Raw genomic sequence first — 23,324 nt, 5'->3', positions numbered from 1 at the left:
TATAACTACACAAACAGACAGAAGAAGATCCAGTAGTTGTAAAATTTTTCACTTGCCAATCTCCTAATTGGATTGCCAGTCTCCTAGTTGGATTACTGACCTTGGGGTGGAGTCCTTCAAGAACCAGGGCTAGGAAAACGTGCAGTTTCTAAGCCCTAATAGGTAGGCCTAGCTGGAAGACAAAAACAAATTTTGAGAGGGATGCATCTGCTTCTAATCCCTGGAGTTCTGTGAGGAAAATAGGTTTTTCCCAAAACAGGGTCCGTGGCGCCTCCTCCATTTTCCCAAGGAGTCCCAGCCGTCAGAAGTTCTCGTGGGGCCTCTCATGTGTGCATTAAGAGTGGCAAGACAAAAATGAAGAAAAATAATTCAGTCGACCGAGAAAAAAAAAACCTTTTTCCAGAAAAACAAGATCCATGAAGAGAAAAGACAACAAAAGCCTTTTAAATATACCTATAGCATGGACATCCATCTTTAATTAACCTGACCTATAGCTTGCAGCTTGGATACCTTTTTTTTTTTTTTTTTTTTTTTTTTGAGACAGAGTCTTGCTCTGTCATCCAGGCTGGAGTACAGTGGTGCGATCTCGGCTCACTCTGCCTCCTGAGTTCAAGCGATTCTCCTGCCTCAGCCTCCTGAGTAGCTGGGACTACAGGTGTGTGCCACCATCCCTGGCTAATTTTTGTACTTTTAGTAGAGACTGGGTTTCAGCATGTTGGCCAGGATGGTCTCAATCTCTTGACCTCATGATCTGCCCACCTTGGCCTCCCAAAAGTTGACTTTTAACCATAGGGCTCCTCTTTAAGAAGTCCTTTTAAATCTCTTATTACCTGACCTTAGCCACACCAAATGGCCAATACTTCAATACTTCTAGCTTTTGAACTCATGGAGGGGCAGATAATACAGTGATTTTTACCATGACTCTTGACACGGTGGAGGAAAGACCTGAGACGCCCCTCACGGTCATGCATCTTGGGGACTCTGAGGTTTGTGAGCCTGCAAGGTGGCTTTTAGAGGCTCTGCTTTTTTCTTGTATTTCCTTTCTCTTTTTTGGACTTCCTTCTGGTCCCTACTGTAAAAGACTGAGGTGGCCACTTTTAGGAGGTTCTCTAAAGTACTATCTCGTCCTATAGCCTGTATCTGTAGCTTCTTCCTGATATCCAGAGGCCACCTTTGTGATAAACTTGTCCTTTAGGATTAGCTGTCCCTCGACTGAATCAGGAGCTAGAGAGGTGTGCTTTACCAAGGCCCCTCTTAGCCTTTCCAGAAGGCAGTGGGATTCTCATCTAATCCCTGATCTATCATGGCGATCTTGGAGGAATTGAGAGGCTTAGTCCTAGTTCTTCACAAGCCCTCCAGTATGCACACCTGAATGTGTTTCCCCCTCCATTCTCCCATTTCATCCTTAGGGTCCCATTTAGGGTCCTCCAGTGGTGCTGCTATTTTTCCAATCATATAAGTCTCATTCCCTTCCTTGGCCCTATATAAGATACAAAGCTCATCCCCCAAATTCTCTACTACTTGCAGGGTGGCCTGCTTTCCAGTGGTGGTCAGGGATTGATTCAAAAGTAACATGACATCCTTCCAGGAGAGCTCAAATATTTTGATTAAGTTCTGGAAAGCCTCTATATCCCTGTCAGGGCTTCCTGAAAACTTGCCAAGATCCACCTTAATTTGCCTTAAGTCTAGTAGAGAAAAGGGGACCTGGACCTTAATGGGGCCATATTCACCAGGCATCTGTTGTAGGGGCAGTTGAGACTGGGACCTGCCTAAAACGAGGATTCCTAGGCTGGGGCAAGCTTGAGAGATAACCTGGATAGGGAGGAGCAGAGGGGGTTGATTCTCTTGCTGGAGGTACTTCTGGGGTTTGCTTCCCTGGTATTGTCCCTTGCAGCCTCTCCTGAGATGGCCGGTAGGAGGGCTGAATCAATCCAACATCAGCAAAGGTCCAGGCTACCCTGCAAGGCAAAGAAGGCCTGCACATATGGGACCATGGACCATTTGCCCCCGCATTTACAGAAAGGCTTCCTTCCTGAGGCCGTGCTTCTTTTCTGTGCCTCAAGGTGCTTGGCACTAAGTTATCACCCAAGGAAATGACAAGAACATTTTTGCCACAAACTTATGTACAGATACCAAGGCACACTTGGCTTCTGTGCTACTCTTAACCTTCCATTTTAGACTTTTGATGACTAAGCCAAATGCTCATTCAATCCAGTACTAGCTCTGGTTTGCAACAACATCCTTAACATTTGTGTTTTTTTTTTTGAGACAGAGTCCTGCTCTGTCACCTGGGCTGGAGTGCAGTGCCACAGTCTCAGCTCACTGCAACCTTCGCCTCCCGGGTTCAAGCGATTCTCCTGCCTCAGCCTCCTGAGTAGCTGGGATTACAGGCACCACCACGCTGGGCTAATTTTTTTGTATTTGTAGTAGACACAGGGTTTTGCCATGTTGGCCAGGCTGGTCTCGAACTCCTGACCTCAGGTGATCCACCCACCTCAGCCTTCCAAAGTGCTGGCACAGACGTAAGCCACTGTGCCTGGCAACATCCTTAACATTTAACATGGTACATAAAGAAGAAATAGGAACCTTGATATCCTGAAAGAAAGAAAGAATGTTAGGAAAGACTGGAGGTCCTAGTGCTGACACTGTAACAGGTGGTCAGGGACTGGAGTTAGTCCAGGGGCCTTTGAATTAGGCCAAAGGGTAACCTTGGCCAGATACCCTCAGTTGCCTCAGGACCTCCTTCTGGTCCCACACAATGGCTAGACCTCTGTGAAAGAAAACTGGTTTGGAACAAAGCCAACATTCCCAACATCTGAGGGTAATGGAGGGTTGACAGTGTCCTCCCCAGCAAGCCTGTCCTCCGTGTCCTAAGTCTGGCAGCCACACTAGTTGCTCTTAACTGGCTGATAGAGGCCTGGTATTTTTCTTTCATTTTGACTATTGTGGAGTTTAGAGACTTTGAAAAAAGGACAGAAAGAGTAGATCTGCACACATGTACCCTAAAACTTAAAGTATAATAAAAATAAAATAAAATAAAATAAAATAAAAAGAGTAGATCTGCTTTTACTCACCCTTCTGCAGATCCTGGACAAGCCCTCCAAAATGTTATGGGATCCTTGAGGTGTTGCTTTTCTAGCCAGAAACCTCTGTGGTCAGTGGTACCTTTTGCCTGAGTTTTGCTTGGACCCTCTGGGCTCATTCTGCCCACTTGGCCTGGCAGGCTGTGCCGGCTTATGTTACTAGCCTGGATCCCATGCCTGGCAAGGGTGAGCCAGGCATGGGGCGGTGAGGGGTGTGTGAGTGAATGAGCATGGGGTCTGGTCACTGCACACAGGCACGCCAGCTGCTGCAGCAGGGCGGGCAACTCCAGGTGCCAGCATGGGTACAGGCTCTCTGTGAGGCTGCAGCTGGACTAGATGCAATGCAAGTAGCTTCCATGGCTGCCGCCAGGGGGACACAGTGGTGCCTGGAAGCTTGGAGACTCCAGGAACTGCAGGGTCCCAAAGAGGGAGGCACAGCCCTGGCTCAGGGAGCTCCCAGGTCTGGGATCTCTGAAGGATTACAGCTCTTCTCTCCTGCTCCTCTCCTGCAATGTCACAAACAAGGGGCATGTTTCAGCTCTGTTTGGGTTATAGACCTTTCAGACCTGCCATTCAACAGGTCCCAAGTTCTTGTCCCACATCCAGGAAGAATGAGGTATGTCGACAAGTGGAGAGTGAGCAAGGTGAAGAGGAGCTTTATTGAGTGATAGACTAGCTCAGAGGAGGCCCTGGAGTGGGTAGCTCCTTCTGCAGGCAGGTCATCCCATCGTTCTCTGAAGCTCTCAGCAGAGAGGAGACCCTGGAGTGGGTAGCTCCTCTCTGCAGCTGGTTTTCCCAACATCTGCTCAGCTCTGGCTGAGTCTGGGGGTTTTATGGGTCTCAGAGGGAGGAAGTGAGTGCCAATTGGTCCATGGGCAGCCATGGGTGGATCTGGAAAAAGCACCACAAGTTCCCACTTTGGTCCATGGAACTGGTAGCTTGGCCCCTAGCCTTCAGGCCCTCTCTGGCCTGAAGGTAGGGCCTCACCAGAGACCCACCCTCTTCCACCCAGGAACCTATTTGCCTCCTGCTGCCATTCATGGTGACCAAGCTGTAGGTGCCAAGGGGCACCTGCAGGCCAGCACTGAGCTACCATCTGCACCCAATTGGCTTCTCTCTTATGCTTGCTGGTGTCCAAAGTTTGGAGACAGCTGAGGCAGCAGGGGACTGGCATGTCAGCATTGCACTGAGTGTGTGTATACCTGGCCAGGCCTTGACAGTGCCTGGGCTTGGCCCCAACTTTGCTCCAAGATCAAAGTGGGTGCCAACAGCAGGGGGAAGCCAGGTACTTCCAAGCCTGCTAGGGCAGAGGGAGCCTTCCTGGGCCCCTAAGAGTGCAGGGATGCCTGGGTCCACAGCAGTGGTTGGGGTGGACTGCAGCTGCACCTGGTGGGGTTGGGCCCCTGCCTGCTTCATGGCCTGGGAGGCCCAGGTCTGCAGCCACAGTTTGGGCAGTTGTGGCTGCACCCAGGGAACTCCTGCCCCACCAACTCAGAAGGGGCGGGGCTTCCACTTGTCCCAGGTTCCCACCAGCTCCATGGAGTGTGCAGTCCCAGCTGTGCCTCCCTGCTGTAGCCAGCGTGATGGCAGCAGCTACTCCAGACAGCCCGCTGCTGCCATTGTTATGGCTGATAAAAACTGCTGGTACCATCAGGATGCAACATAGGCCAGCAACTTCCAAGAGCAGAGAGGTAGGAGTCAAACATGCCACCACACAAGGAGCAGCATTTTTCAGAGCTGGACACTGGATCATAGTGCAGCTTTCTACCTTCTTGGCATTGCATAAGTCCATACAGTGGTGAAGAGGGCCAGCAATACCTGAATCAGATAAGCACCACTTTCTGGGCTGCCATATTGAAGGTCATGTCCATTGATGGCTAACACACAATCATTCTCCTCCAGCTGACCATGTCAATCAGCCACACTACCATCTAGCACGTTGAAGATAAACACCCCAGGCTCATCCACCTTGCACACCAATTTTATTCCAAGCTGTTCCTTGGGGCTACTTTTGTTGCAAGTCACATGGCAGCTGTCATCCTGGGGTCTGTAGGCATCCAGGGCCTGTCCACTGTTCCTGCTGCAGAACTTCTGGTTGTGCATCATGGTCAGTCACAACACCTGGTAGGGCTGCCGCAGGAGATGCAGAGCGTAGTTGTGAGAGACTTTGCTAATGTCCATCCCATTGACGTTTAGGATGATGTCTCCTGGTAGCAGCTGGTCATCTCTGGCATTCACCCCATCATGATAAATGTGTTGGATGATACGGACCAGTGGGGTTTCACTGCCTCCCATCAGCATAATGGAGAGGCTTTCATTGGGATCCTCTTGATTGATCTTGATGCTGGTAATTTCACCATCTGGGATCAGGTGGTACAACCTTGGAAAGACTTCAGGGGTGGTGATGTTTTCAGAATTTTCCTTGCCCTGGTTAGCTCGGTTGGCAACTGCACTCCCACTCTTCGTCCTTCGAAGAACACTCAAAGCTCGATTATTTTTGGAAAGATGCTTCTAATTGTTCTGTGATGACCGATGCTGCCGGACAGCTTTCCTACGTGGTTGTACCGTTGCTGGATTGCTCAAAGGGCTGTGCCCTAGTTTGGTTGCTCTGGCCAGAGTTCCCTGGGCTGATTGCTGGCTGACTGTCCTCTGCCAGGCACACAGGCGAGGTTGTCTAGGCCAAGCTTGTCTGTCACTAAGGAGGTGGTGGCAGCTGCAGAAACCTCTGGGGAGGGTGCCATGGCTGTGAGGCTCACACAGCTGTCTGATCAGCCATCTTCTGAGCCCCTCCTCCTGTCTTTTTTCAGGCCATCGTGGGAGGTCCTTTTGTGATGAGTAGAAGTTCCTGACGATGTACGGCATTGAGGGGACACAGAGAGAGGAGTGATAATTTTCAACGGGGAAGTCAGAGTGGCTGCAGGGGTAGAGAGAAGAGGAAATATTTGTGAGATTAGAGAGAAAGAATGGACATCATGTGGCCAGGGACTGGCTGAGCCACAGAGGGAGGACTGGCAAGCCCAGCGAGGTGGTCCACCAGCCCCTCTGAGGTCACCAGGTGGGCACAGAGGAAGGCGAGGTTGAGAGGCAGATGGCAGGTCCTGTTCTGGATGCAGGGAGTCTGAGAGCTCAGGGTGTGGCCAGGAGGGACGTCTAGTGGAGGCTGGGTGGCGAGGGCTAACCCTCAGAAAAGAAGGTCCCATGACAGGGAGGCATTGACACAGCCATGACTGAAGCTCGGGGAGTGAGTAAGATCTCCCGTGGCTGTGGGAAGTAAGAAAGAGAGGGCCCAAATTGAGGAGCTCGCAATGGGTACAAGGCCTTGATGGGCCCTAGCAGAAATGCACCCAGGAGGGGGTGAGGCCCCAGGAGCAGAGAGGAGGGTCTCACTGCCCAGAGTGGCCAATGTCATATGCCGCCCATCGGTCAGGGAAGTGGCCAACCACATGTGTGTGGATCCACCCACCATGTGGTGGGCAGGGTCCTGGAGAGGCCCATGGTGATGGCAAAGAGCAGCACTGGGGTGCAGGGAACAGAGAATATGATGGCTGCTCATCAGTTAAAACACTTCCACATGAACTGGTACGACCATGTAGGAAAACTGTCTGGCAATATCGGTCATCACAGAACAAACATCTACCCCAGGACCCAGGCATTCCAGAGCAGGCAGACACCTGACAGATGTGCAAGAAGGGACAGGATGCAAGAAGGGCCAGAGCAGCTCCACTCATGAGAGCCCCATCCAGACAACAACCCAAATGAGTCACCCTATTTGTCCCATCATGGAGGAACAAATAGAGGGCCTGTGATCCAGCAGACGGTGGCATACTGCTCAGTGACCCTCCACTGGGAGAATCCCAAAGAGAGACCCGAAGGGCACATGCCAAAACAGCCCACCTCAGGCAAAACCACCACATAGGAGCAGATCAGAGAGTGGTGACCTTGAGAGGAGGCTCAAGGAGCCCTGGGGGCCTAGCTGTGATGCTTCTTCACCCAGGTGCAGGAGGCACAGGTGTATCCAGTGTGAGGACATCCTGTGTTCCATGATCTCCAGGAGAAAAAAGAAATAAAAGATTTAAAAACAAAAAAACTTGAAAAAGGACTGTACTGTCCTCTGTATGCGTGTTTGACTTTAATAAAAACTTACTTTAAAAAATAGCCCACTTCTGGGGCCAAGTGCAGTGGTGCACACCTCTAATCCCAGCACTCTGGGAGGCTGAGGTGGGAGGATTGCTTGAGTCTGGGAGGTAGAGGCTGCAGTGAACCGTGATTGTGCCACCACACTTCAGCCTCGGCAATGGAGCGAGACCTTGTCTCTTAAAGAAAGAAAAGTCAACTTCACAGGTACCCAGTGGCCTCTAAGATAAGCTCCACATCCTGGGCAGCCCCTTCCTGCTCTGCCCCCACCTCCCATCCCAGCCCTCCTCTACACCTTCACTCCTTCTGCCTGGGACACCTCCCTCAGCCCAGGCTCTGTTGGCCTGACAGGCTCCTACACACCCCTCGGGGCCCTCCCAAGCCTAACTCCAGCAGAGGGAGGCCCAGGCCTCGGTGTCAGCTGATTCTAAGGAATCGTGGGGATGAAGATAGATTCCTCCTGCTTCTCTACACGCCCTGCCTCTTCTCCACCCTGGCCCCGAAAGGGGAGGCGCCTGCATTTGTGCTCACCCATGGAGGTTTGTCATGCTTTGGCCACACATCAGGCTGAAAGATGTTGAAAGAGCAGGGGCCTGGGAGTTTCTGAAGACGGCGATCTCTAGGGAGCAGGGCTGCAGCTTGGCTCATGCCTCCAGGTCCTCCAAGTTTCAGCATCAATGTCACTTCCTCTGGGAGCCCCGATGGCCATCACCAAACCAGGCTGTTGACTCCACAAGAACCAACAGGGATCTGGAAACTGGGGTCAGGCCCTGCCCCTCCACTCTCTGCTCCCGTCAAGCCTCAGGAAGTTCTGTCATCTCTGAGCTGTTTTCGCATCCAATAAATGTGACTTCCTATAGGGTTGTTGTGGGAATTAAAGAAGTTCAATCACCAAAATCCCGTCTTCAACACAGATCCGGGATCTGAGCACCTCTGCCCTTCTCCTCTGATCCAAGCCATCTTCCCACTCTGTGGACCATCAGGGGTCTCCCTGCTTCCTCCTTGCACACTGCAGCTGGAGGGTCAGATCATGTCCCTCCTTGGCTCAGAGCCCACCAGCAACTTCCTGTGTCCTCTGGAGCAAAGCCCAGGTCCTCGCAGTCTCCCAAAGGCCATACCCAGATGGTGTCCTGTTGCCTCTCATCTCCTCCCACTGTCCCTCTCTCCCTCCACAGTAGCCACACCCAGCCCCTTGCTACTCTTGGAATGTGCCTGGCACACCACTGCCTCAGGACCTTTGCACATGCTCATCCCTCTGCCTGGAACCCTGTTCCCCCAGATGTCTGGGTGGCTCCACTCTCTCCACATCTTTGCTCAAATGTCACCTTCATGAGCTTTTCCATGACCACCTACTCAAAGTGCAGCCACCGTTGCCCAGCACTTGTGGTTCCCCTTACCCGGCTTTGATTTCCTCTATGACTCTTACTGCCATCTGCCGCCATGGATTTCATTTAATCAGTTGTTTATCATCTGCTCCTTTCCACTAGAACAACAGCTTCTCGTGGTGAGGATTTGGACTTTTTTCCACTGGCACATCCCCAGCACACAGAACAGCACTTGGCATACAGTAGGCACTTGATGAGGGCCCTGGCTGGGTGTATTCCAATGGCTGATGGCCCGTGCCATACCAGTTACTAAGGATCTGAAAATCACTTCTAGTTGGGAACCTGTATTTGGACCCAGGCAGCCTTAGGTTTGCAGACCTGAGAGGAGTCAGTGCATTTGGGGATCAGAGGCAGAGAGGGGTCCCTTGCCTCTAAAACAGTGATCCCTAACCTTTTTGGCACCAGAAACTGATTTCATGGAAGACAATTTTTCCACAGACTGGGGGTGGGAGGGGGATGGTTTTGGGATAAAACCCTCCCACCTCAGATCATCAAGCATTAGATTCTCATACAGAGTGTGCAACCCACAATAGGGTTCACGCTCCTGTGAGAATCTAGTGCCACTGCTGACCCAACAGGAGGTGGAGCTTAGGCAGAAATACTTGCCTGCCCACTGCTCACCTCCTGCTGTGCAGCCTGGTTCCCAACAGGCCATGGGGGTTGCCTGCCCTAAAATACCTTCTTATTTAGTTGCCACAAGGCTTCAAATCCCACTGTTCTCACTCTTTGGAGTTTAATTTGTTCCTAATGGTTCTCTTTTTTTTTTTTTTTTTTTTTTTGAGACTAAGTCTCACTCTGTTGCCCAGACTGGAGTACAGTGGCCCAATCTCGGCTCACTGCAACCTCTGCCTCCTGGGTTCAAGTGATTTTCCTGCCTCAGCTTCTCTAGTGGCTGGGATTACAGGCACATGTCACCACAACCAGCTAATTTTTTTTTTTTTTTTATTTTCAGTAGAGGCAGGGTTTCACCATGTTTGGCAGGCTGGTCTCAAACTCCTGACCTCAGATGATCTGCCCACCTCAGCCTCCCAAAGTGCTGGAGACATGAGCCACCACACCTGGCTGCTTCTCTTTTCAAATGAAAATGTTACAATGCCACTGGCATCTGGCAGCTTGACAGGGCGATTCTGCTGATCTGGCCTGGGCTTGACTGGGCAGTTGTGGTCCAACAGGCTCACTCACATGTCTGCCATTGGCTGAGGTCAGCGGCCCCTGGCTCCTCTAGGAGCCTGGTCCTCCAGCAGGCTAACCTGGGCATATATCCTTATGCCAATCACAGGGATCAGGGTATGGGAAGGTTGGGGAAAGGGAGAGAGGGAAGCTGAAGAGCCTCTTGAGGACTAGGCTTGGAATTAACACACCATCCCTTCTGGCACTTTCTATGGGCCATAGATAAGGCCTGAGTCAGATGGTGGGGAAATAGACTGTACCTTTTGGTGGGAGGAATTGCAAAGTCACATTTACCATGAGTGGTTCAAGGCCAGAGATAAGCAAGTCTCCCACATGTTTGTTTGTATCTTTCCACAATGTCAGGCTTTTTTTTTTTTTAATGCTACTTCGATCATAAAAGCCACCAGCTCTATGGAGTTTCCAAAGAGGAGGAGACAATTTTTAGGACTTGGCATTCACACAGGCTCAAGCCACTTCACAGATCAGTCAGTATTGCAAGCCATACATAACATACTTATCAGTATATAAACATTATAGATTGAAAATTACGCATCAAACAAAGTAACATGGCATGAGAAAAGGGATAGGAAAAAGGGTTAATAAGCCAGTCCAGGGAGAGCGATGTGAACAAAAAGAATATTCTGGTCTGGCTTGGGCAGCTCAGCAGCATCACAGCTTTGCAAGGAAGAGTCTTTGATGTAGGCAGAGTCTTTAGAGGCAGATGCCAGGCGCTTATCAAGACAGCTGTTATGAGCGGTGGAAGTCCAGCTCTTTTTATGGCCACAGAGTCCTCTGGTGAGGACTGACAGTGGCAGGGTGTGTTTGGTTATGTCCTTATCTGGCCGGTTGCAATCTTTATTGATCAGGCAAAACATCTGTTCCCTGTTGGCAAAGAGCCTTGCGAAATGTAAGATTCAGACTTCTTCTAAGATGGAATTACTTATGTCAAGGCTACTGTATATGACATTCAAAGGAAATGGATACAGGTTGGGGATGGAAAATTGGGGCTGTTTGGGGGTATGAATCTTTAACACTGCCTCCAGTGTTTCTTTTAAATTGAGGATGAGTAAGACAGCAGTGGACTAAGAATCCATCTCTGGGTCCGTTTCCCATCCCTTGGAGCTTTGAGCTGCCATGTCAGAAGTCCAGCTACTGGGCTGAGAAGGCCATGTGGAGAGCCCCAGAGGAGCCCAGTCTTCCAGGCAACACCCAAGCCACCAGGTACCCTCTAGACCCACACCAGTGGCTAGGTAAGTACCCCTGAATGAGCCCCAACCACAGCCATGTGGAACCGAAAGATCTTCTGATGGAGGCCCACCTACCCAAATTCATATCTAATCAAATGGGGCTGTTTCAAGCCACTGCATTTTGGGATACAATAAATAATTGGAGCTCTATATTGAGCCAGGCTTGTCTAACTCCAAGATCTGTCACCATGAAAAGACTGACTCCTAGAAGATGAGAGACTTGGTTTGACAGCAAGGGAGATGCCCCAAAAAGAAGTTTCGCACAGCCTCATCTTTTGAAAATGAGAAAAGAAAGTCACTCTGCGAGCTCATGACAATGCTGGAACCTCTATGGCCTGTCTTGGGCTGGTCCAGCACTCCTCGACCCTCTGGGCTTGCACACCTGAGCCTTCCTGCACCTGGGGAGTAGGCATGATGCATCTGACAGCGCCATGCCACCCTACCCAAGGCCCGCTTCCTCTCCCCAAGAGGCCTTCTCAGCAACTTAGAGCAGCCTGCGGAACACATTGCAGTAAAGGTCCATCGGCTTCCTGCCTATCAAAAAATACAGCTTTCTGACCAAGGCTTATTATGCGATCTTCCCAGGAGACGTCATTAGTAGCGTGAATGGCTCTTGCCTTGCCGGAAGTGAAGGTGAGGCAGTGACAAGGTCATGTCCAGAGTGAGTAATTATTGACTTTTTGTCCTTGTTCCTTCATGTCCAAATTACATCTATAGTTTGTAATGCTTTTGGTTTATATTCAAAGAAAATGCAAACGCAGAACACAACAGGAAGGGTGCCATGACTCAGATTGCCGTGCCCCTTCCTGTCTGCCCAGCAGCCTGGATGCTGTGGAGGCTTTGTGCAGAGCCCAGAGCTTTTGTCTGAACCATGCGGTGGCAGAGCCACACTGTGACTTCGTGTGTTTGTGCTCCCTGTGTTTGCCAAGCACTTGTGTGTTCCCTCTCTCCACCACCTCACAGTGACTCAGCACTGTCCTTATTTTAACTATAGCTGCTTTCAAACCACTGACATCTGCAAAGCCATAGTGGACAAGGTTTCCCACTCCCGTCTCCCCACAGAGCCACAGCCAATCCAGCAGGCCTACCTGCAGTGAGTCCAGACTGCAGGTGTGTTCAGTTTGTTCTGCAAGGTATTTTTAAAAAGGGGGGGTCAAATTACCAACCAGAATTTCACCTAAAAGCAGTGGCAGATGCTGATGTTTACCAAGCTGATGTTTTCCCTGCTTCTTTAATTACAAATCCTGATTTTTAGACAGCGCAGCAATGTGCCCAACTAAAATACTACATTTCCCAGCCTCCCTTGTGGCAAAGTGAGACCATGTGACTCAGTTTTGGCCAATGAGATGAAAGAAGAAGGTGGCGCAAGGGTTAGGGGGTGGCTTTCATTCTTTCCTCCTTTCTTCTTCCTGCTGCCTGGATAAAAACAAGTGGCCATTTTGAACTCTGAATTGGCCTTGACAGTGGAAGCCACTGGCTGAGAATGGCACAGGAGAGAGAAGAACCTAAGTCCCGGTAGACTCTAAGAAGCCACAAAACCAGCCCTGAACTACCTACCTCCTGACTTCTCCATAAGTAAAAATGCACTTCTTTCTTACTTAAGCCACTGTAATGGTGAAGTTACTGTTATAGGTAGCTAACCTAATCCTGAAACACTGCTTCTCTTGAAAACTCAAAATATCTAGTGATCTGAGCATATGCTCTTTTCTTCTTTATAACAGCTTTATTGACATATAATTCACAGTCCATACAATTCACTGATTTAAAGTGTACCATTGGCCAGGTGCAGTGGCTCAAACCTGTAATCCCAGCACTTTGGGAGGCTGAGGCACAAGGAACACTTGAGTCCAGGAGTTCAAGACCAGCCTGTGCAACATAAGGAGACTCCATCTCTACAAATAACTTAAAAATTAGCTGAGTATAGTGGTGCATGCCCATGATCCCAGCTGCTTGGGAGGCTGAAGTGGAAGGATCACCTGAGCTAAGAGTTTGAGGCTGCAGTGAGCCATGATCATGCTACTGCACTCCAGCCTGGGTGATAGAGGGGAGACCCTGTCTCAAAAAAATAATAATGATAAATGAAACAAAAATAAGGTGTAACATTCAATGGTTTCTAATATATTCACTCCTATCCCCACTATATATAGCACCGCTGTCTACTTTCAGAATATTTTCATCAACTCCAGAAAGAAACACTACACCCATGAACTGTCACTCACCAATCCCCCCTAACCACACTCTCACCAGCCCCTGGCAAACACTAATCTACTTTCTGTCTCTATGAATTTGTTTATTCTGGACATTTCATATAAATGGAATCATGCAACGTGTGGTCTTTTGTGCCTGGCTTCTTTCACTTAGCTTCATATTTTCAAGTTTCATCCATGTTGTGTCATGTTTCATGATCCAAGAAGTCTTAAGACTGGGAACAACCCCTACCACAGAGTGCTTTAATGCTGTCTCATTTTGAGCCACAGAAGAAAACAGTGAAATGGAGAAAGTACGCACTGTCTTCTCTACTTTACAAAGGAGAAACAGGCTATGCTCAATCGAGTAATTTGCCTAAAGTATCCAGTGCACCCTCCATTCAACAGCCTCCCACCATTCTGCCTCTGAAATGTCTGCTGCACAAAATAATTGGAGATTCACATTTTGTCAAAATCCTCAAGGTCTAGAAAGTTCTAGATCAACAATAAAGTGGCAGATGAGAAGACTTAATCCTTTCCTATGGCCTGTCCCCTCCACAGTCTGCAGGACCTGGAGACAGAAGAGCGGGGGGAGAAGCAGAGCCCGACACACAGACCCCGTGGGGACGCCTGGGTTCTGGTTCACACTGTGCTGTTTGGGAGCTGAGCCAAAAATCCGAGCCAAAATCTCTGTTTTTGTTTTGTAGTGCATGGGGGGGAAATGAAAATTTTGGTTCCATCTGAGGTTTGCAAATCAGCAAGCATTGTTTTGGGGCATTCAGTTTCATTGAAACCTCGGGAACACAGCAGCTGCCAACCCCACAGCCCCAGGGAGAGCTGTGTCTCGAGGTGGAATCATCTTTTTTGGCAGAGGTGAAGCCTTCTCTGAGTTTTTATAATTTCTGGTTTTTCGCAGGCAGATAAACACCACACACTGAGTCAGAGCCAGGGAACGGTCGCCCGTTTCTAAGGCTGTGGGTGAGCTTGGGAGGGTGGAGATGAGCAGGGATGAAAAGCTGAGGCGCTCCCGCTACTGGGGTGTTCCCAGGACAAGCTGATGGATGGGCATGCTCATCCTTCTCTACGACAGGCACAGAAAATGTGAGCAGAGTGTGCACCAGCTTTCCTTTGGAGGTGGCAGGGGTGAAACGCCCTGCCCGGATTTCTCTGGCAAGTCACTGTGGAGATGAGGGTGGGGGCAATGTTTTGGGTTATTGGTTCACATTGACATTGTAATCCATAATTGTGCCCGTCCTGTTGTCACGAGCATGGGGTAAACCCCAAGTAGGAGGGAGGGAAACAGAAACCATTTTGAGCCTGTTCTTTGAGGAGTCACCTGATCAGCCTGGCTGGGGTGGGAAGGAGAGAGAGGAAACACACTTAGGACTCGGTCCTCAGGGATCTCGCAGTGCTGGTCCTAGGGGACCGTGAGGAGGAGTTGCCCCTTACAGGGGAATCAAAGGAGGCTTCCTGGAGGAGGTGCCATCAGGACCAGGTGTGGAAGCGTGGGCAGAAAGTTTCCTTGGGGCATTTCCAGACAGAAGGAAGAGCTTAAACAAAGAAGAGTGGCTGACTTCTATGTGAGAAAGGACAGTGGGAGAAGAATCGGGAAGAAATAACTTTGCAGGAAACCTGAGTGGTAAGTGGTGAATATACATATTAATCAGGAAAATGCAAATGAAGACCAGGGTGAGCTATCTTCTTACGCCCAGTAAATTGGCAAAAGGTAAGAAATCTGACATTATCGTGGTTTGGCGAAAACTCCAAACAGCTCACCCACAGTTGGTGGATGTGTCAATTGTTATAAGCACTTTGGGGAACAATGGAGCATTGTCTTGCCAAGTTGAATGTTGCATTCAATTTCATTCCCAGGTGTACACATGCTTTGGGCAATGCATACGAGAATGTTCTTAGCAATTCTCAGCAGCACTTTCCGTAGATGGAAAGACCGGAAATCACCCAAATGTTTACCAGCAGGTGAGGGGGTACATAAAGCCAGACTTAGTCACACAGTGGAGTGCTATACAGCAGTGAAAAATGAACCAAGTACCGCTCTCCCCCGACAGTTGCTGGGTTGACTTCCACTGGCACAGATTGTGTTGTGGATCCAACCCTAAATCAGTCATGGCCAGAGGGATAGAATGTTCTAATTGCTTGAGCCAGGCAGGGCTCTCTCTTGAGGCTCCACTGAAACCCAAAAGGCTAGGCTGGGGTAAGGGAGGAGTGGATCCCCAAAGAAAATGGGGGTACAGTAGAGGACAATGTTGGTGTCCTTCCCAGACTTCCTCACATCGCTTTTTAACATGTCCTTGTGCCCAGCTACTATGCACTTTAGTGCCTCACTCCTGAGCCCCTGGTCACCTCAGAGAAGACCCTCCCACAGAGCCTAGGTTCCTGTTCTGCACTCCCTGGGGCCACCTGTGCCAGCCTGAGCTGTGAGGAAGCAGGACCGCTCTGCTTCCTTGCCTCCACGCAGGACAGGCGAGGTGGAATTCATACCTGAGAGCTGGCCCAGGTTCAGGCTTGAGCTAGGACTTTCCCTAAAATCTCATCCAGAGCTTCTTCCCCCTCCTGGTTCTGCTTCCTTCATTCTCTAACGAGATTTCTCCTCCAGGAGAATTTGAACCTTTGACTCGGCGTCTGTCTGTGGGGGAATCCAACCCCGGACAGGTACTGTTTTATTAAGAGAGAAATGAATGGAGACTGAGCCACCAACATGACAGATGGCAAGAGGAACAGTGGGGAGAACTGGAGTTTACAAACTTGGATAAACCTCCACACCTCTCTGGACCTCAGCTTCCTCATTCAAAAACAAAAGATGTGATGAGGCAGTTCACAGAAGAGAAGACTATGAATGGCCAGGAAACACTGGGACACGCAGACAGCATCATGAATCATTGAAGGAAGGAATGTAAAACAGGCCAGGCACGGTGGCTTATGCCTGTAATCCCAGCAGTTTGAGAGGCTAAGGCAGGCAGATCACTTAAGTCCAGGAGTTCGAGACCAGCCTAGGCAACATGGTAAAACCCTGTCTCTACAAAAAAAAATACAAAAATTAGCTAGGCAGAAGGTGTGTGCCTGTGGTCACAGCAACTGAGGAGGCTGAGGTGGGAGGATCACCTGAGCCCAGGAGGTTGAGGCTGCAGTGAGCCAAGCCGTGGTTGAGCCACTGTACTCCAGCCTGGGTGACAGAGTGAAACCCTGTCTCAGGAAAAAAAAAAAAAAAAAAAAGAAAGAAAGAAAAGAAAAAAAGCACAACATTTTTCATCTGTCACAGGGCAGGGAACAGAGAGAACGTCATCCCCAACATTGACTGGGTGTGGAGAGAGGCCCCTCTCCTCCTTTATGGATGGGAGTATAAATTGGTACAATCTATTTGGAGGGCAGTTTGCCAGTACCTATAAAAATGTTAAATGGGAAAACCTTTTGACTCAGCAATTCCACTTCTATGAATTTAACCTGCAGCAAACGTCAAGAATTCAAAGAAGTAGGTACAAATGTGTTAATTACAGCACTGTTTGTGATAGCAACAACTTGGAAACAACCTAAATATGTTTGAGTTGGGGACTGGTTAAAAATGACAGACGGTCCCTGGGATGGAATGCTATACAGCCATGAAGAGGAATGTGGTCAGGCTCTGGAACAGGTGAAGAAACTCGCCCATGATGTATTACTAAGTGGAAAAAAAGCAAATTACAAAGCAGAATGGAGAGTGAAATATCCTTTTGCAAGAAGTGTTTCTGAACATATATATTACAAATTTGCAAATGTCTAGAAGAACAGTCTGGAAGAACATATACCAAACTGTTTTACCTGTAGTTACTCTTGGGAGTATGGCTGGAATTTTTTTTTTCTTTCTTTTCTTTTTTTTTTTTTTTTTTTACTTGGAGATGGAGTCTCACTCTGTCACCCAGGCTGGAGTGCCGTGGCATGATCTTGGCTCACTGCAAGCTCTGCTTCCCAGGTTCAAGCGATTCTCCTGCCTCAGCCTCCCAAGTGCCTGAGACTAAAGGCATGTGCCACCACTCCTGGCTAATTTTTTTTTTTTTTTTTTTTTTTTTTTGTATTTTTAGTAGACATGGGGTTTCACCATGTTGCCCAGGCTGGTCTCGAAATCCTGACCTCAAGGTGATCCACCCGCCTCGGCCTCCCAAAGTGTTGGGATTACAGGCGTGAGCCACCATGCCCGGCTGAAATTTTCTAAAATGGTTTTTGGATTCTCTTGTGTTTGAGTGTTCTTAAGAACAGGTATCACTTCTTTCTCTTTTTTTATTTAAAATTTGTAAATAGGAGTGATTTAGTGCCTACTTATCAGGACTTGGTAAGCATCTGCTACAGGTTATGCTATCCAGCCCTCACCAAAGCCCTGTTGAAGCAGTCATTGCTACGAACCCGTTTTACAAATGAGGAAGCTGAGATCTGGAGAGCTAAGTAAGTTGGAAGTTGCAGAGCCAAGATCCAGCCCAGGCAGCCTGATGCCAGGTGTGGACTCTTACCCGGATGCCACCTTACCTCACAAGAGTAAAATGAGGGGTTACCCAACTTTGTTTTTTAGCACCAGAATCCCTTTCTCCAAATAAAATCCCGAACAGAAGCCCCGTTTGTGAAAAGGAGTTTCTCTGGTAGAAGGGAAGCTGAGGAGTGGTTACTCTCCCTTCACAGTGCTCCCCCTCCACCCACCCAAGGACCCAGGGGGTTCCTAGGGCCCTGGTTTGAGAACCACTCAGCTGGATGTCCTTGAAGGCCCCTCCTGTATTTCTGACATGCCAGGTTTACTAAGCACTTCCATTCAAAGGGGCTGAAAGGGGAGAAAATGAAAATGTGTCACGGGGCTGCTCAGACCCAAGTGAAGAATCGTCATGCTGAATAAAGCCGTGTTAAGTTGCTGCTGACTTAACCTCAGCAAGCAGCTGGATCCATTGCACCTGAGAGAAAGCTGTGAATGCTCTTTTAACCAAAAATGTAGACCCTCAACATCACAAGCCTGGAATAGCTCTCACTGCATGCACGTGCGTGTACACGCACACACACACACACACGCACACTTTATTTTGTTTGTCTCTCCCTATTAGAACTGGCAGCAATTTCTGCCTGTTTTGTTCATGGCTGTGCCTCCAACTAGAATAGCTGTGACACATAGTAGATGCTTCAGTACCTGTCGAATGAATGAATGGTGAATGAATGAGTGAACAAACTAAAACAAGTTTGACTAATGTCCTTCAGGCACAAGAAATGGTCCTTAGCCACACTGGCATGGAGACCAGAGAGGAAGGGAGGAGTGAAGAGAGCTCTGAAGTCGTTTCAATCTCTGTGTGGCCGGGAGCTCCTGCCAGCAGGCTCACCTCTAAGCCGACACCACCACTGTCTGGCAACCTCCATCCATGAGCTGCAGCCCCGGCCACCTCTCAGTTCCTGCCTACCACAGTGGTGTGCACCTATGAGTGATGTTGCTACATGGTTTTCAGCCATGCTTTCCTGGAGGTGACATCTCAGGCTAGGAGGGCAGCAGCCTGTCCCCAAGGTTTGAGGGGAAGCCCAGTGGTCAGCTCAGGGGCCTCAGAAGCAGCCCTTGGAGATAGCCACAGACCCATGAGGTGGGTGACAGGTGCCGTTGAACTGGGACCAGCCAGGCAAGCAGCCGGAGCCATGATAGGTCAGGAGGAAGAGCAGGCATGACCAGGGCTGGCGGGAGGGGAGGAGGCTGCATGGAGGAGGTAGGTCTACACATTGGAGGAGGAAGCAAAGAGGAAGTGGCCACCGGGAGGGAGGAAGAGTACCCTGGAGGAAGAAGGAGGAGTTGGCCGGCCTGTAATCCCAGCACTTTGGGAGGCCAAGGCAGGCGGATCACGAGGTCAAGAGATCGAGACCATCCTGGCCAACATGGTGAAACCCCGTCTCTACTAAAAAATACAAAAAATTAGCTGGGGTGGTGGCGCACGCCTGTGGTCCCAGCTACTCGGGAGGCTGAAGCAGGAGAATCACTTGAATCCGGGAGGTGGAGGTTGCAGTGAGCCGAGATCATGCCACTGCACTCCAGCCTGGCAACAGAGCAAGACTCCATCTCAAAAAGAAAAAGAAGGAGGAGTCAGGGCAAGAGTGCCTGCACCTTCCTGAGAAGCATCGGAGCCCAGGGCTGGGGCAGGGAAGGTACCAGATGTGGCTGGAGCATCAAGTAGGGCCAGAAAGTCAGGACGTGCTCAAAAAAGAGGGGACTGTGGAGAAGATGTGGGAGCCAGCTGGAAGTAACTCCCAGGAGTCAAAACTGGAACAGTCCAGCAACACATCCAGGTACATTATACTATTGGGTTTTACCTCATCAAATAAAATAAATATCCATTAATCCATACTGATATAAATAACTGATTGCATAAGTAAACGGGGAAGAAGGGACCATTTTTCCTTCGAGAGAAGTTCCCTTTAATGAAAGTGGAAGGAACCAGGGAAACAGCAAATCACCATTTGAACACCACAGGAACAACTGCTGCAGGCAAGACCCACCGATGGATGCTCGGACTCGTAGGAGAAAGTTTAAGGAGAAACAAGAGTTGCACAGATGCAAAGCATTTCCCCCAATACCTATCAATTACAAAGGGGAAAATAATAACTTTATAATGGAGAAAGCTGGCAAACACCACTGTAACCAATAGGTCAAGGTCAGTGTTACCAGTAATAAGCCACACTGACATCATGTACTTCCTGATATGATGCACTGAGAATGACACATCATCACTCCTGGGGTAGTTTTTCCAATAATGCATAACCTCAATCTAATTATGAGAAAATATCAGACCCAAATTGAGCAACATATTGCACAATACCTGACCAGGACTGTTCACAGATATCAAGGTCATGAAAGACAAAGAAAGGCCGAGGAACTGACGACTAAAGGCAATGTGAGACCTGGGAATGAGAAAGAACATTGATCAGGGATCAGCAAACTACAGTCTATGGGCCAACTCTGGCCCTCTGCCAGCTCTTGTAAATAAAGTTTTATTGGAATTCAGCCATGCTCATTTGTCTTTCTTTCTTTCTCTTTCTTCTTTCTTTCTTTCTTTCTTTCATCTTTCTCTTTTTTTCTCTCTCTTTTCTTCCTTTTTTCTTTCCTTTCCTTCCTTTCTTTCTTTCTTTCTGACAGAGCCTCACTCTGTCACCTAGGCTGGAGTACACTGGTGCAATCACAGCTCACTGTAGCCTTGACCTCCCTGGCTCAAGTGATCCTCCTGCCTCAGCGTCACAAGTAACTAGGACCACAGGTGCATGCCACCACACCCGGCTGATTTTTTAAAATTTTGTTTTTGGTAGAGACAAGGTCTCACTATGTTATCCAGGCTGGTATTTACGTATTTTCAGTGGTTGCTTTTGTGTAGCCATATGGCTTGCAAAGCTGAAACTATTTACTATCTGGTCCTTTACAGAAAGAGTTTTCTGACTCTTGTATTAGTGAAAAACTGGTGGCAACCTAATAAAGTCTGTAGTTTATTGAATAGTATTTTAACAATGTTAACTTATTAGTTTTGAGAATAGTACCATGGTTCTGTAAGATGTAAACACTAAGTAAAGTGAGTGAAAGGTACATGGAAACTCTCTGTACTATCTTTGCAACTCTTTGGTAAATCCAAAATTATTTCAAAACAAAAATCTTTCTTCAATGAAACAAAAAAATGCCCAGGATGTTTGGGCAGGAGGGATGTGTGAGCAGAAGAGGCCAGGCTCAAAGTGGGCCAAGGTAGTCTGCTGGGTGCTGGAAGAGGGGGTCATCTGACTCCAGATGCTTGGATTATAAGAAACAGAAATCCACTCCAGACAACTCAGGGGCACAAGGGGAAGTTCTTGGAAGCTGAGGGTACAGGCGTAGTCGTACTTCACTGGAGCCTGGACCCACAAACCTGAAACCAGGACAACAGTTGCTTTGTGTAAATGCGTGTTTCTCCCGGTGTATCTCTTTGCGTTTCTTTGTATCTGCCTCTGTGTCTCCCTGTTTCTCTGTGTGTCTCTTTCCTCTCTCTCCTGCCTCTTCTGGTCTTTGTGTCTGTCCCTGTCTTTGTGTCTCCCTGGTCTCTCCTCATCTCTCTCTGTAACTGCCATTTCTCTGGTCTCTTTCTATCTCTGTGTCTCTCTCTAATCTCTGGTGGGCCCCTGTCTCTCTCCTTGTCTTTCCCAGTTTGTCTTCCACCATATTTCACTGTGTGTCTGTCTCTCCCTGGCCCTCTCTATTCCTTTCCCTATCTCCCCATATGTCTTACATCTCTTCTCCTCCCTGTTTAGTCCCTCCCAGTCTGTTTCTTCCTGTGCACACAGTGGCCCACAGCACCCAGGGTGACACTGGGGTCATATTAGCTGTTGGAGGCCTTGGTCATGAAGCACACACCCCCATTTACAGATGCAGAAACTGAGGCTCACTTAGCCCCTTGCTTGTGATGCAACCTACGGAAGGAAGAAAGGAAATGTTCTGATTCCTCCATGAGCCAGATGCGGTGGTTGGAGCCTAATAGATATTTGCAGGACCCCATGGACCGGATCACACAGGTCAAGTCTCAGTGGCTAAAGTGACATCGCCCAAAATCATGCAAGAAGAAAGGGGTGGAGCTGATTCCCCATGTCCTTCATGATTTTTTCGACAATATGTCCAGATGACTTAATTTTCTTGCACTTTCTTCTATACGCAAGACCCTCCCAATTGCTAGAAAAATAGAACTACTTCTAAACAGGTTATTTCCCTAAGTGCCCAGAGATCTGGGGGGGATGGAAGATGGGGGGCACTCTACAGGAGACAGGAGGGTGCATCCCTCTCTCAACTTTGGGATTTTCCACAAGGATCTGTGGCCAAGCTATTTCAGGAAAGGCTTTCTTCATCGGGCACCAGGGAGGTGAACATGGCTCTGTTTATTTTGCTCTTTCTCTCTTCTTCTCGAAGATGTGTTTGGCAACAGCGTAAGAGCCGTGTAATCCTCCCTCCAGCCCAGCCTCAGCACAGCGTGTCCCTGCGGATGCCAAAGGTCACCAGACGCATGCAGGATGGGTTGAGCTCTGAGCCAGGGCTGGACACAAAACCTCTGGTGACAGCACTGGGGTGACATCACCAGGACAGGTAGGTACCCATCAGACAGCACCAGGCCCGGAAGGGGCCCAGGAAATCCACCTCTGCTGGGGCTCAGCTGCACTCTGTGGGGTCCCAGTTGGCCTGTGAAGGAGGCCAGGGCCCCACACGCCCCATCTGTGCTCCCACTTTCTCTTTATGCTGAGATTCCATGGGAGATTGTTTGAAAAGACAGCTCTGGGGGGAAAGGATGCAAGCAACTCAGTTTCCATCCAAGCACTTCACTCAATGAGGAAGCAGCCCAGGGAGGGGATGGCTTGCCCAGAAGATGGGCCTGGAGGTGGGGTGCGTGGGTTGTACATGCTCTCCCACCTGTACGTGTGGACACACATGGGGAAGGCCCTCCATGTGCATCTCATTCCCATTTGACTTGGCCCAGCTGAAGTTGGTTCAGAGCAATTTGCACTCTGCAGAGTGTCTCTCATAGAGACACCAAACTAGGTCAGGGGGCGGGTTAAATGGAACTGGCTCTGTCTGAGGGAGCCCAACAGTGCCTCTTGGGGCCACTCTGAAGTAGACTGGCACCTCCTCCAGTGCCTTGTCTTATCTTTCCAGAATCGAGATCTCCTGGGTCCTGATTTGCTTCCCCACATGCACATGCGGGATAAAACAGTGCCCTACTGGGGCTTAATTTTCCACCACCTCTGACTCAGTGACTTGGACAGAATCCCTACTATGCTTCCCATTCCCTGGATGCTGCTAACTGAGTCCCAAAGCCGTTTTGTGTCCAGAGTCTCATGGATCCTGAAAAAAAGGAGGCGGCGGAAGCAAGAGGTTGATCCTTTATGGAACCCTTCCCTACATCCCAGGCAGTCACCCTGCACCCATTGTCTCCATGTTATCCTTGCAACAGCCCCATGAGGGGCTCTGTCTGGCCCATCTTCTAGCTGGGAAACTGAGGCTTGAAAAGCCTAGGCTGCTTGTGGATGCTCATGACAGAGTCCTGTGATGCCAACAGCATCTCACTGCTGGGCTTAGTCCATTTTCTGTTGCTTGCAACAGAATACCTGAAACTGGGTAAT

General features: G+C 49.2%; 1 protein-coding gene across 1 annotated transcript in view; it reads right to left on the bottom strand.

The window, feature by feature from the left end:
- Window positions 1-4,749: 4,749 nt before the first annotated feature.
- The window catches only part of LOC103784488 (E3 ubiquitin-protein ligase LNX), a 31,710-nt gene continuing 13,135 nt past the window's right edge, over window positions 4,750-23,324 (bottom strand). The window contains 2 exon segments of the mRNA XM_063598609.1: window positions 4,750-5,569; window positions 6,263-6,344. Coding sequence (XP_063454679.1) covers window positions 4,848-5,569; window positions 6,263-6,344 — 804 coding nt within the window. The 3' untranslated portion in view covers window positions 4,750-4,847.

Source organism: Pan paniscus, chromosome 19 (genome assembly GCF_029289425.2).
Source record: "Pan paniscus chromosome 19, NHGRI_mPanPan1-v2.0_pri, whole genome shotgun sequence".
Classification (NCBI taxonomy): domain Eukaryota; kingdom Metazoa; phylum Chordata; class Mammalia; order Primates; family Hominidae; genus Pan; species Pan paniscus.
The sequence above is the reverse complement of the archived record's forward strand: the minus strand, read 5'-3'. Positions and strand labels throughout refer to the sequence as shown.